Raw genomic sequence first — 14,847 nt, forward strand, 5'->3', positions numbered from 1 at the left:
AGCTTGTGGCGGTCGTCCACAGAGAGCAACTGCGCAGCAGCCGCAAACACCCATGAATGCCAGATCAGTCACTCCAATCACCCAAACCTCCTGCTGCTACAGAATCCCTCTCGGAGGATGGCCTCGTCAAGGAGGACTTTTTCAACGGCTCTGCTGCAAACTCAAAGGACGTGAACGCTATCTAATTACTTCACTCGCCTGACGATCTGCACCAGGGGAGATTGCATTTGGCGAGGTGCACAGAGTGGAGGGGTCACGACGCACCAGCAAGAGCTTGCCCATGCGCGCATCGGGCTCCAGGCGCACCGGCCTGCTGCTGGCCCTGGCCCGGGCTGCCCGCTCCCTGGGGCTGCTGCCCTGGCCGGGCAGCTGGCCCCTGCCAGGCGATTGCCCCTTCCTCGATGCAGTTCTGGGCCGCGGCGGTGTGTGGCTTGCCACCCGCGGGGCAGCGGCCTTCCTTGCATGGATCACAGGCACCTCAAAGGGGCTGCTGATGGGCGCAGCCACCGGGATGACGCTCGCAGTGGGGGACGGGGAGGGGATGCCCCAGGGCTGCCAGCACTGCTCAGCAAATGTGGACGGCGCTGCGAACTGCGCCGCCGTCAGGGTGTCTAGAATAGAACCGTTGCTCGCATCCAGACGCTGTGATGAGGATGAACCCTGGTTGGGGCCCAACATCCTTCCCGCCGGCACCTCCTGCAGCATGCATGCAGCACAATGTTCAATTCCAACTGCCAACTCAAAGCCGACTAACTCTGCTCTTAGGAGTCGCTGTCTGGTTTACCTATGTGAGCTACCTTTCGCATTTGATGAGTCTTCAAGGCATTCCCACATGTCGAGCGTGATGAAGATCAATTAGCATCAAACGGCATGAAAATGAAGTATGGGCTCGCACAGAGAGTAATGCAATTCATCAGACCCTGAGGCAAGGACTTTGACCTCTTTATGGGGGTGATCTATTCCCCAACATTCAAAACCCAAGGTGCATTTTGACAAATAAATAACGTCCGGGGCCGCACTATGAGCACTTGCCACTGGGGCACGTCGAGGCGGAGGACTTGGACGCGGCAGGGCGCTGACTGCTGCTGCTGCTGCTGCAGGGCGGCGGCCGCGCGTTGGGGGAGGTTGGCGTAGTTGGGTAGCCAGGGACGCGAAAAGCCGTCGGAGGAGAGGTGGTGCAGCAGGTCCAGCGACTCGTTGCGGCACAGCGCCGGCGTCAGCACCCCAGACCGCCGCGCCAGCAGTGCACGGCCGCGGTGCCACTGCGCGCACAGCACTGTCACTGTCACTGTCACTGTCACTGTCACTGTCACTGTCACATGCCACACCAGCAGCAAGCTGCCTCTGTGCCATCGCACGCACGCAATACGCAAGGATGAGAGGTGTATTATGAATAGTTGCCTGACAAAGTGCGGCCACTGTGCCACTCGCGCACATCACTAGCACTGTCACTATTACCCCTGTATAGACGTCATTGCAGGCAATCTAAAGGATCACGTACGCACACATGAAGCCCGCCTCAACCCCTTGTGTGTGGCTAATGAGGCAGATTTTGGACTTGATCCAGAAAGCAGCTGCACTGAAAACCCATGGCCTGCTCTCTGATGATGATGAAAGCAAGTGTCACTTGGCGCTTTGCACATGTGCTGTACCTAGCTCCTACAGATCAAAGGGGGCCGTTGTTACCTGCTGCTGCTCCTGCTGCCACAGGTGGGTGGTGTTGGCAGCGGGGGCTGGCGTGGGGGATGCAAGGCTTAGGACTTCTGCAGCAGGAGGCTGATCAGAATTTGGGCTGCCTCCGGGGATCAGAGTGTGTGCCTCAGCCTCGGCAGGAGGACCGGACTCCTGGTGGTTGGAAGGTGTTTCAGACGCTTCAAGCATCTCCATGAACGGTTCCAGCTGCTGCCAGACCTCCATGCCCTCCTGAGGGGGCTGGATGAACAGCAGGCGGCTGGCCCTTCCTGCCCTCGTCTCCGCTGCTTCTGGTTCCTGCCACCTGATCAACGCGCTTCCATTCGCGCAAGAAGCGTGACCGCATGCCTCCAGCCCTCCTGACGGTGACTGAGCGCTGTCTGCTGCAGCACTGACGCTGCTGGACTGCCTCCCTGAGTCTGCTGCCGGTGCACTGCCTTTGGGTGCCAAAGATTCACTTATTGCCAAACCGGCTGCGTCACCATTCAAGCAGTCCACCAGGAACTGCAGCGCCTGCATTGTGCTGCTGCCCACCTCGGCCGCTGGCGCCAGCATGACAACGTCGAGGCGGGTCCCCTCGAGTCTGCTGGCCAGGCCTGGGACATCCCCTTGGCTGAATCCACAAGGCCCTGCCACGAAGGCAATGATGTGGGCCGACGCATGCCGCTTGGCAACCAGCTGCAAAGACAGCACAAGAGAAAGATCAGCACACTGTCGCATCAAAGGAGGCATCAAATTGCTGCGCAGTCTGCAGGAACACAGAGATTCCGTGCATCAAGGGCATCCTAGGTCGTGCATTTACAGTAATAGTAAACCACAGCTCACTCTTTAGAAGAGCAAGGGAACAGGGCAACAGGATTTTCATCAGGGGAAGCAAAAGTGGAGAGAGAAGACTCACCGCTGCCAGGCGCAAGGCGCTTGAGTACTGGCTCTTCTGGCCTTCTGCCATTTGCAGGCTGAATAAAGATGCCTGAGCCACGTCACAGCCTTGGAGGTCACTTGGAGGGTGATGCAGCTTTGCATCCCCTGCCGCGATGATGCACATGCGGCCCTTGCTAGCCCTTGTCTGTCTGGTTGTTATGTGGGCTTCGTCAGTCCTGTTGCCATTTTGTAGGGCATAGTGCGCGCACAATGAATTCGTCGCCTGGCGCTGATACCACCAACGTGAGCCTGGGAAGTCCTCGCTCAGGAACGCAGACTCCGAATTGTCGACACTGCACATTCAGGATCAAGTACTAAGAGACTCATGCAGAAAACAGGGAAAGTTGCGGTATGGAGGACGACTTGGGAAGACCTGTCCAATAAACATCAACAAGCAGAGTTGACCAAAAGGACTCCAACACAACAAGAACAGAAACACCCAAAAAGGCTGCTTCACCCCATTGATTCAAGTGGGCTCCAAAGTATTTGTATTAACTGCAACGAGGCAAAGTGAGGAAAGACGAGGAAGCTGACAAAAACAGCACCAATTGGACAGTCCAGTCTCCTGTGCCTGTGCACCCTCTGCTGAGAACCAGGAGTGACACCGAGAGATCCTTCCGCGTTGCAAGAGCTTTGTGGCTTCTCTTTGATAGCCATGCTCGTTTTCATTCATTAGCAGCATCAAGGTTTGGAATTATCAGACTCGCGTGTCTACAGGGAAGGGCCAGAAGAGAATTACCAGAATAATGTGCAGTCCCCGCTCATTTTACCTGCTTATCCAACAAGGCCCTGAAGCCCACTACACGTTGCAAAGCCTCTCTTCCAGGAGAGGGATTATTCTTATTGCCTGCACTCAGTACGACTGCGCGCTGCAGGCGCAACGAATTTGCTTCCTGCAAGACATCCGAAAGCACTCATCAACAACACAGAGCTTAAGCAGACACACAGACAGCAGACAGGCAGTCGGGCAATTTCTGGGTCCCCAGGGGGGCTCCCCAAGTCGCACATGACAGTGGACCGGAACCTGCACCAGTCACGCGCCACGTGGGACCCGATTTCGCAAATTACTCCCATGCCCACCAGGACAAAATGTTTTGCTTCTGGACATGCAGTGCAGGCACAACCACTGCTAGACACTGTGTGCCGCTCCGAGCGCGAATCATGTGTACAGCAACGCATATGCGCAGTAGCCTGCCGTCGGCCACTGCGCAGTCAAGGTCGCAGCCTGCACTGATGTACATGTCATATCATGTCACGATGACGCCAGGTCATCGGATGCGATCATGCCTACAGTGGCCGCCTTTCAAAAGGCTTCCCATGGGCTGGCCACTGGCAGTAGCGTACTTCAGCATGCCTTATAAGCCCGTTACCGGCCGCGGCGGTAATTTATCACAACTTGCTTGAAGCTCAGGCAAATTGCAACTGGCAGTTGAAATGCGGCATACAGAACAAGAACTGCTGACACTGCATGGCATGAAGCTTGAGGGGCACATCTAGATCTAGCGTAGTATCAGATTCTCTACAGTAAATAGGTAAAACGTTCATTGCATTGATTCAACAATTTTCCAAAGTTGGCTCCCAGATCTGTTTGTAGACCTTGAGCATTCATAGTGGCACACGCACAGTGTGCCTAGTTCGATGCTGGTTACCATAGTGTACAAAGCAACAGAACAAGGCTGGTCTTTTCGTGAACTGCACTGTCTAAACACTTTGGCCAGCTGCTTTTATACCCTCCAAGCAATGTGACTACCTGTACATAAAAACATGCCTGCACTATGTATACTACGCATAGTATGTGCCCTATACTGAAGACTTGAAAGACTCTCGACCAAGCTCGATTCCATGTTTACTCTTCTTTCGCAGTCGAAGCACTGCCTCTTGGGAGCAGCCTGCAATCACACCCTTCCACCTCAAAAAATGTGCACACTAATGTAGCGTGTATGCATGCAAATTGGATTCACACCTCTGCAATTGACCAGTTGTAAATGAGCCAAAGCATGCATCAATGATATGTCAGGGATGGATGCCGAGAACGGTGGTTTGAGCATACTTGTTTAGTCCAAACCGCCGCGTGATCTCCTTGTCCACAAGATGCTTTGGGAAGAACGTGGGAGCAAACCAGTTGAGCCACCAGTTGGGCGTGATCACATAGTGCACTGCTGGGCTGCTTGTGTTGAGGACCTGCATTGGGAAGCACAAAATTTGACAGCTGCATGTATAGCATGGTTCAGGAAGCTTGAAAGAAGATGTGCAGGATTCAGAGAAGTGTTGAAACACAAGTACCCACCTTCCAGACCTTCTCGCCAACAGTTGCGGCTGGCAGGAACCAGCCGGGCTTCTTTGTCTCAGTCTGTGTCAGCGCATGTGCCCTCTCCAAAAAGGTGTTGAATGGGCTCTTTGTGTTGCCAGTGCCCTCAGAATTCTCCACTACATCTCCCCATATCTCCGTCTCAATTGGGCCTGCAGTAACATGCCATGAACAGATGCATTACATCGAAGGTGCGCATACAGATCTTCCTGACTGACACACAACCATTGAGTTAAGAATTCCATTCCCAAATCTGCTGATGATGGCTGCAAAATATGGTGCTGTCATATTTCAGACAGCAGTGCGTGTCACCTGGTGCAATGATGACAACATCAATGCCGAACGGTTTCAACTCGCGGCGAAGACCCTCTGAAATGGCATTCAGGCCTGCCTTGCTGGCCGAGTATGCACTCTACAGCACCAGCACAAACCCACGTGTTCACTTGTTGTCAAACACATTGTTAGCTGCACATGCAATCTCATAAAGGAGCTAGGATGTACACAGCAGGTGCAAATGCAAGGGGCCGAAGCTGACCGAGAAGGGAAATGTGTAGGTGCCATAGATGGAAGACATATTCAAGATTTTGCCGGGGTTGCCCCTCAGTGTGAGGTCAGTGCCCAGCAGTGGAAGAAATGCCTGCATGCCAGAAGATGACACATTCAGAGAATCACTCAATGTGCATCCTGATAGCCTGTGGATGGAAATATCATCAGGAGGATCTTCATTTGCGTGGAAGCATTTCCAGGGTGATCTTGAGGGGCTTGCCTGGATCACAGCCACTGGGGCAACCAGATTGACATCCAGCTGTTTCTTCAGCTTAGACAGTGGCACATCTGCTGTGGCATCCAGGCCCACATGGATGCCTGCACAGGACACCACACTGCTGAGAGAGCCCAACCATGTTCAGCAGATTGACGGCTTCCACCTGGAAGTTCTCATGCTCTGATCTGCAAAGTGCAAATTGTCTACTGATCGTTGGAGAGTGTGCAGGAGGGAGCAGGGGCATGCCTGCATTGTTGATCAGTCCCAGCAGGGTGTGGCCCTTCATGCGGGACTTGACATCTGCTGCTGCCTTGTGGACCGCAGCCTCGTCTGTCACATCAAAGAGCAGCGGCGTGAAGAAGTCCCCAAACTCCCCTTGCAGCCGCTTTGCATCTGCCTCCTTCCTCACGCTGTGGTGGCAGCTCTACAGTCAAGAAAGGGGAAACCCCCATCTCACGAACAATAAAGAAGGAGCGTGCTTATGGCACAGGAAGCAAGTTGGGGCAGAGTGCGCACCTGCCAAAGACGTGGCACTGGTGCTCAACCAGCGATTTGGCAATGGCATAGCCGATTCCTGAAGATACGCCAGTCACGACCACCACCCGATCAATGTTCACAATGACACCGAGGCTGGCACCAGGCTCATCGTCGTACTTGGACCGTTCCCAGCCAGCCAGCAGCCAGTTCTCCTGCTCCTGGGCTGATGTTAATAAGACAAATGCATGATTTAGGACACATGTTGACTGTATAGCAAGGATCCTAGGTCCAGCATAATAGTGCAGAAAGAAATCCAATGTGAGCGCAATTTTCGTGACCGCTAGCTATACAGCCCGGCTCAAGCTCCCCACAATCAACATTTCTGCCTAGCACCACACAATAAGATATTCATGCAACTGCTTCAATACAATGGGAGAATGCCTCTCGATACCTTGGCTCATCTTCAACTGAGAGTCTCAAGCCGAGAAGTTGCTTGAAATAAGCGTTGGATCAATCTCCTGCATGTGACCAAATTCCTTACTGAGATCGCGAGAAAAAGTTCATATCTAGTCACGCAAATGACTTCAACAATGTTTTGTACGAGAAGACTTCCAAGCTGTACTTTCCTACAACACGCAAGCTGAGGTAGAGCAGCTATTGTCGGAGGAAAACGTGCATTCACTAACTTCACATATACAAGATGTACAGTGATGTAGCCAATTATATCGGCTTGCTGACCTGTAAATCGTGAACTAGGTGCTCGTGATCAACCTCGGCACGTCGTATGATCGAGACGTCTTTGGCAGGATAAAACGAAGGCCAACCTATCCAGGCTTCACATCTACTATTGTCGAGATCAGTACTTACAGACTTCTCTGAAAGGCGACGAGATCGAAACTGTCCTTGTTCGAGACGACAGGGGAATTCGGAGGCCCTGGTGCGGCACGCCCCAAACGGCGATCCCGGTCGTTCGGTGATTGCCACGTGGCGTCATCCTCTTGAGCTCCATCTGAGCGAGAAGTGTACACTGCAATCGAATGTGATCGAAGGGCAGGCTTTCAATGCTCTGTACTGCTGTGTGGTAATGTGCAAGTCGAGAGCAGAAGGACAACACATAATTGTTATTTAGTACAGATGCTTATGCATATCACTGCCAGCGGAGTGGAATTGTGACTAAACCGACATGTTTACATCAACAAGACATTCTAGTACCTTTGCAGGCGTCAAACTCCCTTTGTGCAGGCATATCCGCCTTTCTGCAGCTAGGCGCATTACGCTTAAAAGGGACGAAAGACAAAAGGAGGCCCTGCAGAAGCGAGTGCACAAATCCAGAAGATGTAGACATGCAGCTGCCAAAGCAACGGCGCAGGAGCCTTTGGAAGCTGAAGTGGGGGACAGAAAACAGGTTTGTCTAAGCCACAGTCGTGCCCACTTTTTGCAAACGTGTTCGTGCTGCACTGCCTGCTCACAATATGCTATATTATGAGCATATAATAATGATGCTCATAATTATAATGTGTCATAATTATCTCACATTCTGCCGATGCAACTATTGTAGGAAGCAGCTTTGGTGGGCGAGGACGCGGCATACTTTGCGGTTGAGGAGCAGAGCACAGGCAAATGGGTGTTTTTCACGGCAGAGTTGGCTATAGTCCTAAGCATCATGTATGTGGTGAGACATCGGCAACACCATGCACATGTCCAGGATACACGGCAGCATGCCCTCATACGGTCAGCAAGCATGGTGGAGGATGTGCATGCTTACAACACTGAATTGACTGCCCCATACCTAGAAGAAGGACGCCCTTGAGAGATTTTCCCATCCCTTGCAGGTGTGGATTGCCCCAGGCACAGGGCTGGCAAACAACTTCTTGGAGCAGCTTGAAAGCATCTCCACAGACTCAACCTTCCTCATGATGGCCATCTTTGCCGTCTTTGCAGTCGTGCACAGTGGCCTGGCGTACCTGCGTCCCTCTGGTAGGCATTTGTCATATTGATCAAATGTCTCAATTACAGGCATGCAACCTATATCATCATCATCTTCTTTGCAATTGTGGCACGCTTGAGTGGCGGGTGCCTGCTGCGTTTGAGATCCGCTGCTGAAGGATGCATGCATGCGGCAGGCGAGAAGCTAATTGGCGCAAGGGCGTTCCGGGTCATCTTTGCTGCGATCAGTCTGCCACTGGCGACGGTGGCGCTGGTGCACTTCATCAACCACAGATATGATGGTCTGCCGCTGTGGAATCTGCGCGGTCAGCCCTTTGTGCACGAGCTGGTGTGGACGCTCAATTTTGTGTCCTTCTTCTTCCTCTACCCCTCCACCTTCAACCTCCTGGAGGTGCGCAGTCATGCCCAGCACTTGGCTCTTCATCTAGTAGTGTTGTTATAAGAATTTGCGTGCATGGAGCTCGACAAAGTCAACAAGAGCCCAGCCGTAGATGGCTCGCTTGGCTGGCTTGTCGTGTAACTTAGTGAGAGCCAGAATGTGCCGTATGCACTGCTCCTCTGGGGTGCACATTCATTCCGCAAGGGACTATGCTGTGCGTCAGGCCATCTGTCAACCTGCTAAATATCTCCTCACGGGTATCAAGCAGACCTAACTTAATGTTTTATTCATTATATCCATTCCTCGCTGTTCGTGGAGATAACTAGCCCCCGAACATGTCCAGGTGGCGGCAGTGGACGAGCCGAAGCTGCACCTGTGGGAGACGGGGGTCATGCGCATCACACGGCACCCGCAGACATTTGGGCAGGCGCTGTGGTGCCTCGCGCACACGCTGTGGATCGGCTCCAGCTTCATGGTGGCCACGACTGGCGCCCTCATGGCGCACCACCTCTTCTCCTGCTGGCACGGCGACTTCCGCCTGCGCCGAAAATACGGCGAGGTGGGCCCTCCTTGCCCCCTCTTTGCATGCGTCGGTTTGGGAGAGAGAGATGTGAGTCATCTGGAGAAAGCTGCAGTGCCGGCAGTTGCCTGATCAGGTGCCTGTCAGCAATGCAGACAAGTGCAACAACAGAACCAACCACATTCACCCACCTTATCTGCCGTCTCACTTGCCTGAAGCTTTTCTGAGTGCATTCTATGAGGGAGGACACTTATTTGGAACACTGCAGACTTGGCATGTGTCGTGCCATGTAAATGATCGATGTGGCCGGTTTGGTGGATTTGCTATTCTGTAGGAATTGCACAGGTGAATTGAAGTGAGTGTTGCCGATGTTGCAGGCATTTGACGCGGTGAAGGAGCGCACAAGCATCGTCCCCTTCCAGGCGATCTGGGAGGGGCGACAGAATCTGCCCAAGGATTATTACAAGGAGTGGCTGCGGCTGCCCTACTTCACTATCACTGCAGTCACCCTCGGGGCATACTGGGCCCACCCGCTCATGCAGAGCGCCTCGCACTGGCTGAACTGGTAGCGCGTGCTTTCTGTTGGATCTGGTTTGGGATATGCTTGTGGATCATGGGCTGAGGGCCTGAGGCATATGGAGTACTGCAGCTGGGCACTTGCCTATCTGTTGGTTTACACGACTGGGACAAGCAATTCACCACAGATCTCCTCGATTCCATAAAGCTATCTTGCAATAGTTAGCTTCATAGACCTCCAAGACTCCTGCTAGCCATGACCTACTTCTGTAATCGTTTGTCACTGTAAATTGACATGTCCATGACAAATTTCATAATACCCACTCAGAATGCGCATGTGCTTCAAGTGCTGAATCAAAAGTATTGGTGTCACTTGACATTCCCAAAACAGCTATATTAAATAGCTGTAGGCACATTTCACGGCAATGAGGCATGTGCCTGCCGTCATTTTCCTGTACTTCATGAATCAATCTCACGGATGGAATAAGCATAAGAATAACTCAACGACCTGGAAGATATCTTCTTGACTATTCTGCCATTAATCATGTAATGCACATCAATTATGATATATCGAGTACAGTAATTATACATACTGTCGCCATGCAAGGGCTGAGCATTGGGCCAGAGACATGCATGCAACTATTGATTATCTTGACTGTATTCGTACTGTGAACAGAACTGCGTTAGCTCAGACAGGCATTGTGCTCTGCTTTTTGGTACAGCAGGACGTGCACTTGGTGCACAGTGTGCTCCAGAAAGAATTCCACTTCAGGCGGTATGGTTTGATGAAGCCCTGCCACTTGCGCGTCAGCCCAAACGGCCACCCGTACACCTGCCACCCTCACCACATCAAATCTCGATGACACTCCATGACATCTCTTAGAAGGAGACACCAGCAGGCATCATTTCCTGCCCATGCCATTTTTGGTGCTTCATCACATTTCGCATGAAAGGTATGTTGCCTGACACACTAACGAGCGCTCAGGTGCAACTATGCCGCCCATTGCTGCTGTCAAGGCAGAAGATCTGTCATCATTTGCACAAAGCCCCTGGCTTTGTGGCAATTGCTTCCTCACAGGATGCACTGTGCTGCTGCGCTGGCGCAGAGGTTCGGATCATCATCTTAGTAAATTGGAGCACCTGTGGCATGCCCTAAATGCAGATGCACCTTGGCTCTGCAGGAAAATTGTGTAATGGATGAATGAATGAACCTCAGCAAGCAGAGGCCTCACCCGGTTCATGTGGTCGTCTTCCCACCAGTCAGTGCCGTCTGCGTCCAGCTGCTGCCACACATGCAGGCCGCGCTCTTTGCGCGACCCCGGGATTGTGTTGTCCAGGAACAGCGTGATTATCAGCGCCACTGCGGGGCCCGTCGCAAAGATGGAGTTGAAGATGTCTGCGCACAGCAAACGAATTTCCATCAATATTCCTAGCGCCACACAGGCAGATTGCAACGCAGCCAGAGCCTCCTACAAATCACTCTGGCTGTTCACATTCAACTGGAATGCGTCGTGTGCAGCAAGGCCGCCCTTACTGTCATGAAGGACAGCCATAGAGTATGCCCATGCAGTCCATCATGCATGACAATGTTTTGATCAAAGAAATTCTGCAAACCATCATGCGCAAGTGATTGCCAGCAGGCAGGGTCAGGTGGCTGTGGAGTGCGCACCGTTGACTTCGTGCGATCCAGTGTTGATGGGACCGTGGTCATTCTTGGTGGTGTACTGGGTGAAGTAGTCAGGGATGGACAGCGACAAGTACAGTCCGAGGCCGGTGATGAAGATGTTGCGCGGCGAGTTCATGTCTGTGAACTGCAGCTGGGAGATGCCGACTGCGGCTATCAGCCCAAACATGACGCAGAACAGGCCGCTCACCATCGCCTGCGGCAGCGAGGCAAAGATGCCCCCAAACTTGCCTGCATGCATACACAACCGAGCTCTGCTTCAAGCTTTGCACCATGCTTGTGTGGAATTCCACACTTGGCAAATAGCACCGTTCAGTGCACATTGAAGAGGATTTAATTGGTGAGTACAAGACATTGCAGAAGGGCTGTGGGGTGCGCACCAATGACTGAAATGATGATGGCTATGCATGCGCCCACTTGGATGACTCGGCGGCTGCCCACGCGCGTCAGCTGCATGGCTGCACAATGCAGCACAGCACATCAAGGCAAGCTTTCCAGCAATCATCTGCACATACATCAGCCGGGGCAATCTTGCAATATAGAACAGCAGTGACAAGGCAGAGTGTTTTCCAACCCACCTCCGATATTCTCGTTGTAGGCGGTCGTAGCATTTCCTGTGCCAATCAGGCCGGCGAGGACACAGCTGAACCCCTGCAGCATGCAGGCCGAGTGTCAAACAAAGACCAAAATATCACTCAAATCGGGTGGGGATCAGCTGCTGATCTGGGCTATGTGGAGGGATACATGCAGCACTAGCAATGGCAGCATGGTCTGCAGCGAGCCTGATACATGGGAGAGTGCAGAAGGCAGACCTGGAAGGTCACAGCGCGGCTGATGACCTGCGGAGGGGGCACAGGGGCGCCACAGATGCGCGCAGCTGCATAGTAGTCGCCCAACTGCATGCCAGCAACTGCCATTCATGGATGCAACATAAGCCTGGAAGACGCTGGTAGACATTGAAAGTCTCAGTCTCTGTAGATTCTTTCTGGTGGTCCGGGAATTTACAGGGATTACGCACCGATTCGACCATGGCAGAAATGGCTCCAGCCAGCATTGTCAGGGTGGAGCTCCAGGAAAATGTGGGGGTCCCCCACTGGCAGAAGTAGGGCCACCTGCAAGTGCCCAGTAAGAGTCTTAGCTATAAGAATCTCCTCAGAAAGCACGTCCCTGCCAAGCTGTCCAGCTACATGAGATACATATAGGACATTGCCAATCTTTGCGCATGTCTTCATATGCGGCTACCTGAACCAGGGTGAGTTGCTCAGGACGTCGCTTTGGTCTGTGCGGCAGTACTTTTGTGTGTCTGCGCTGGCGTTGTCATACGCACCAGCCTCCGTCACAATCACGGCATAGACCCACACAATGACAATGCTGATGACCACTGGGAACATCTCAAAGCAGCGCATCCTGAATCAACAACACAGCAACCCATCACACAACCATTGGATGATCACAAACCCTTGCATCTCAGCTCTGGATTGCCACTCTGAGAAAAGAAACCACTCTTTACCACCTGTCTACAGCGCAAGCCAAAGAGCTGTGGAGGCATGTCATGAGGCATTGCCAAATGTTATGTCGAGAAAGAGACAAGTCATCTCACCCTCCGATGAAAGGAATGCGCTTGGGAAGCCCCACACTCCTGAGGTACTGCGAGGTGATGATCAAGGCCGCTATCATGGGCAGGCCCAACTGGGGACAGTTGGCTACCCCACTGAAGCCAGCGCTGTACAGGGACAGACCCACAATTGCAATGTTGACAGCCACTGCACAGCACCCAGGACACATGTCAGTTGCATGGCTGGCAGGCACAACCATGGAATTTAGCACAACGCATGGACTTTTTCACAACGCATCCATGCAGGGGAACCACAGCGATGTAAGTTGAAGTACAGTTGAATTCTGCACAATGCACGCATGCAGGGCAATTACTGCGATGGAGATTGAAGTAGACAAGGGGTGCCTTCTTGCCTGTGATGGGTGAGATGTAGTGAAGCACTGCGCGCAGCAGACCGGACATGCTGAAGAACATGATGAAGAAGGCGCTCCCAATAACGCCCCCTTGGACCTCACGCATGGTCACCTCAACATTCCACAACAGTGTCAGGAAGGCTGTGTCTACCTGAAAAGAAGAATCCTGTCAGTGATCCTGTAAAGTTTACCATATTCTCGGCAGTGTGAGCGCACCAGGAATCGCTCATGGTTTGTGCCGTCCTGAGCATCCTGCCAGTCATAGCGGCTCTTTATTTGGGCAATGACGGCAAAGGTGGGCGTCAGGTAGGCGAATGAGCCACCCTGCACAGCCAAGCGTTTGCCTCAGAGCCTCTGCAACACTGAGCTGCATATCAGCTCAAGCAGCACACATTAAGGAGAGCAATCCTGTGGCATTGCTTCAACGAAGGCACCTGAATGATGGGCAGCCTGTCGCCAGCAATGGTCTGGACAAGGGTGATGATCCCCGAGATGAAGAAGATCGTGCCAATCACTGCATGTGCCAGAAACTTTAAATGCACGGTCAGTCGTTAGAGCCATGAGGCAGTGTTTTCCATGTATCAATTCCGCAACATTGGTGCAATAAGACATTTGTGTGTCTGTCGACGGCCTACCTGCTGCCAGATCTTCGGGCGTGCCACCCATGGGAGGTATTATGAGGAAAGGAATCAGGACTGTGGATCCAAGCATAGTGAGATAGTGCTGCACAGTCACAGAGAGATCAGGTCAATGTCTGCATGCAAAACAGCTTGAGGGCAGAATTGCCTTGGAACAGAGTCAACCTTGACATTCTGCATAAGAGAACTGATTTACCTGGAAACCGAGCAGAATAGTCTCATACCACACGGGCACATCAAGTATTCCATAGCGCACTGCACAAGTCCCAAGAAACGATCAGTCCTTTAGCACTCATCAGAGATTCGGAGCTTGTGTGATGTTGGTTGTAAGGAGATGACAATGCTTACTGTTTGAGATGTCTTCGATGACTGGCTCCCTCGCCACCACCACAGGTACCTCGGACTTCTGTTGATCTGCTTCTGTTGAGTGCTTCACAGGTCCAGCCTCGCTGTCCATCTTCCACAACGCAGAAACTTTGATCCCAAATCCTGCTGATGAGCCACTACACATTTTAAACACTTTGAAGCACGACTGTAGTGAAAGAACTGGAGAAGAGTCAGTGAAAACCCTAGCAAGTCGACCAAATACCCATCTATATCACGATCCGCACGAGGAAACACTAGCTATATACAGTTGAATCAAGACCTGGTACCTTCGTTTATAAATCGCTCAACTTGATGAGCGCTTCTGGAGTCTGGAAACAGCTGACGCAAGCGGTCAACCTCGGCTTACGCCCAAACGCTGTCAAGCCGCCATCAACAGATAGATGTCACGTTTCACACCTCTACGAATGTCTCAATCGCTCAATTCTGGATCAAATCGCGAATTAGATGGTGCAAGATCATCAACTTCGGGTGGCAGGCAGCACGTGGATCACATGCCTCCAGCTGTTCGACGGCGAGAAAACCTCCTCCAATCCAAGATTTCGGGCTGGCAGCTTGTCCGGAAGTCGCTCCAGCACTCTTCCGGGATTTCGCTGTGTCTATGTCAGTGGTCTCTTCAATTTAATTGATTGAGAAGGTGCAATAAGCTG

The 14,847-nt window shown here is 52.4% G+C and overlaps 3 protein-coding genes across 3 annotated transcripts; 1 reads left to right on the forward strand and 2 right to left on the reverse strand.

Annotated features, from left to right (window-relative positions):
- Positions 1-4,109: 4,109 nt before the first annotated feature.
- COCSUDRAFT_47510 (NAD(P)-binding protein) lies at positions 4,110-7,048 on the reverse strand. Its single transcript, XM_005647630.1, has 10 exons — positions 6,900-7,048; positions 6,613-6,679; positions 6,201-6,384; positions 5,931-6,094; positions 5,688-5,785; positions 5,457-5,558; positions 5,234-5,333; positions 4,901-5,073; positions 4,664-4,794; positions 4,110-4,502 (listed from the first exon to the last, which is right to left on the reverse strand). The coding sequence occupies exons 2-10, from the start codon at positions 6,620-6,622 to the stop codon at positions 4,460-4,462; spliced, it is 1,005 nt and encodes a 334-aa protein (XP_005647687.1). The 5' UTR covers positions 6,623-6,679; positions 6,900-7,048; the 3' UTR covers positions 4,110-4,459.
- A 156-nt stretch (positions 7,049-7,204) lies between these two features.
- On the forward strand, positions 7,205-9,576 carry COCSUDRAFT_53522 (hypothetical protein; the record flags this gene model as incomplete). The annotated part of the gene is made up of 6 exons (XM_005647631.1): positions 7,205-7,566; positions 7,720-7,833; positions 7,994-8,138; positions 8,285-8,499; positions 8,831-9,046; positions 9,385-9,576. Exons 1-6 carry the CDS (start codon positions 7,345-7,347, stop codon positions 9,574-9,576), a joined length of 1,104 nt encoding a protein of 367 aa, XP_005647688.1. The 5' UTR covers positions 7,205-7,344.
- A 90-nt stretch (positions 9,577-9,666) lies between these two features.
- COCSUDRAFT_47512 (hypothetical protein) lies at positions 9,667-14,270 on the reverse strand (the record flags this gene model as incomplete). Its single annotated transcript, XM_005647632.1, has 15 exons — positions 9,667-10,355; positions 10,756-10,919; positions 11,193-11,438; positions 11,588-11,665; positions 11,786-11,858; positions 12,020-12,103; positions 12,226-12,319; positions 12,450-12,614; positions 12,808-12,970; positions 13,137-13,287; positions 13,392-13,499; positions 13,610-13,689; positions 13,811-13,898; positions 14,010-14,068; positions 14,162-14,270. 15 exons carry the CDS (start codon positions 14,268-14,270, stop codon positions 10,212-10,214), a joined length of 1,806 nt encoding a protein of 601 aa, XP_005647689.1. The 3' UTR covers positions 9,667-10,211.
- Between the last annotated feature and the right edge of the window lie 577 nt (positions 14,271-14,847).

The sequence above is a fragment of the Coccomyxa subellipsoidea genome, assembly GCF_000258705.1.
Source record: "Coccomyxa subellipsoidea C-169, whole genome shotgun sequence".
In the NCBI taxonomy this organism is placed as follows: Eukaryota; Viridiplantae; Chlorophyta; class Trebouxiophyceae; family Coccomyxaceae; genus Coccomyxa; species Coccomyxa subellipsoidea.

Coding starts and splice junctions, on each gene's coding strand:
- COCSUDRAFT_47510 (XM_005647630.1), bottom strand. Junction 5,786..5,930: donor GGGACTGATCAACAATGCAG/GCATGCCCCTGC, acceptor TGTCCTGTGCAG/GCATCCATGTGGGCCTGGAT. Junction 5,074..5,233: donor TGTTGTCATCATTGCACCAG/GTGACACGCACT, acceptor ATGTTACTGCAG/GCCCAATTGAGACGGAGATA.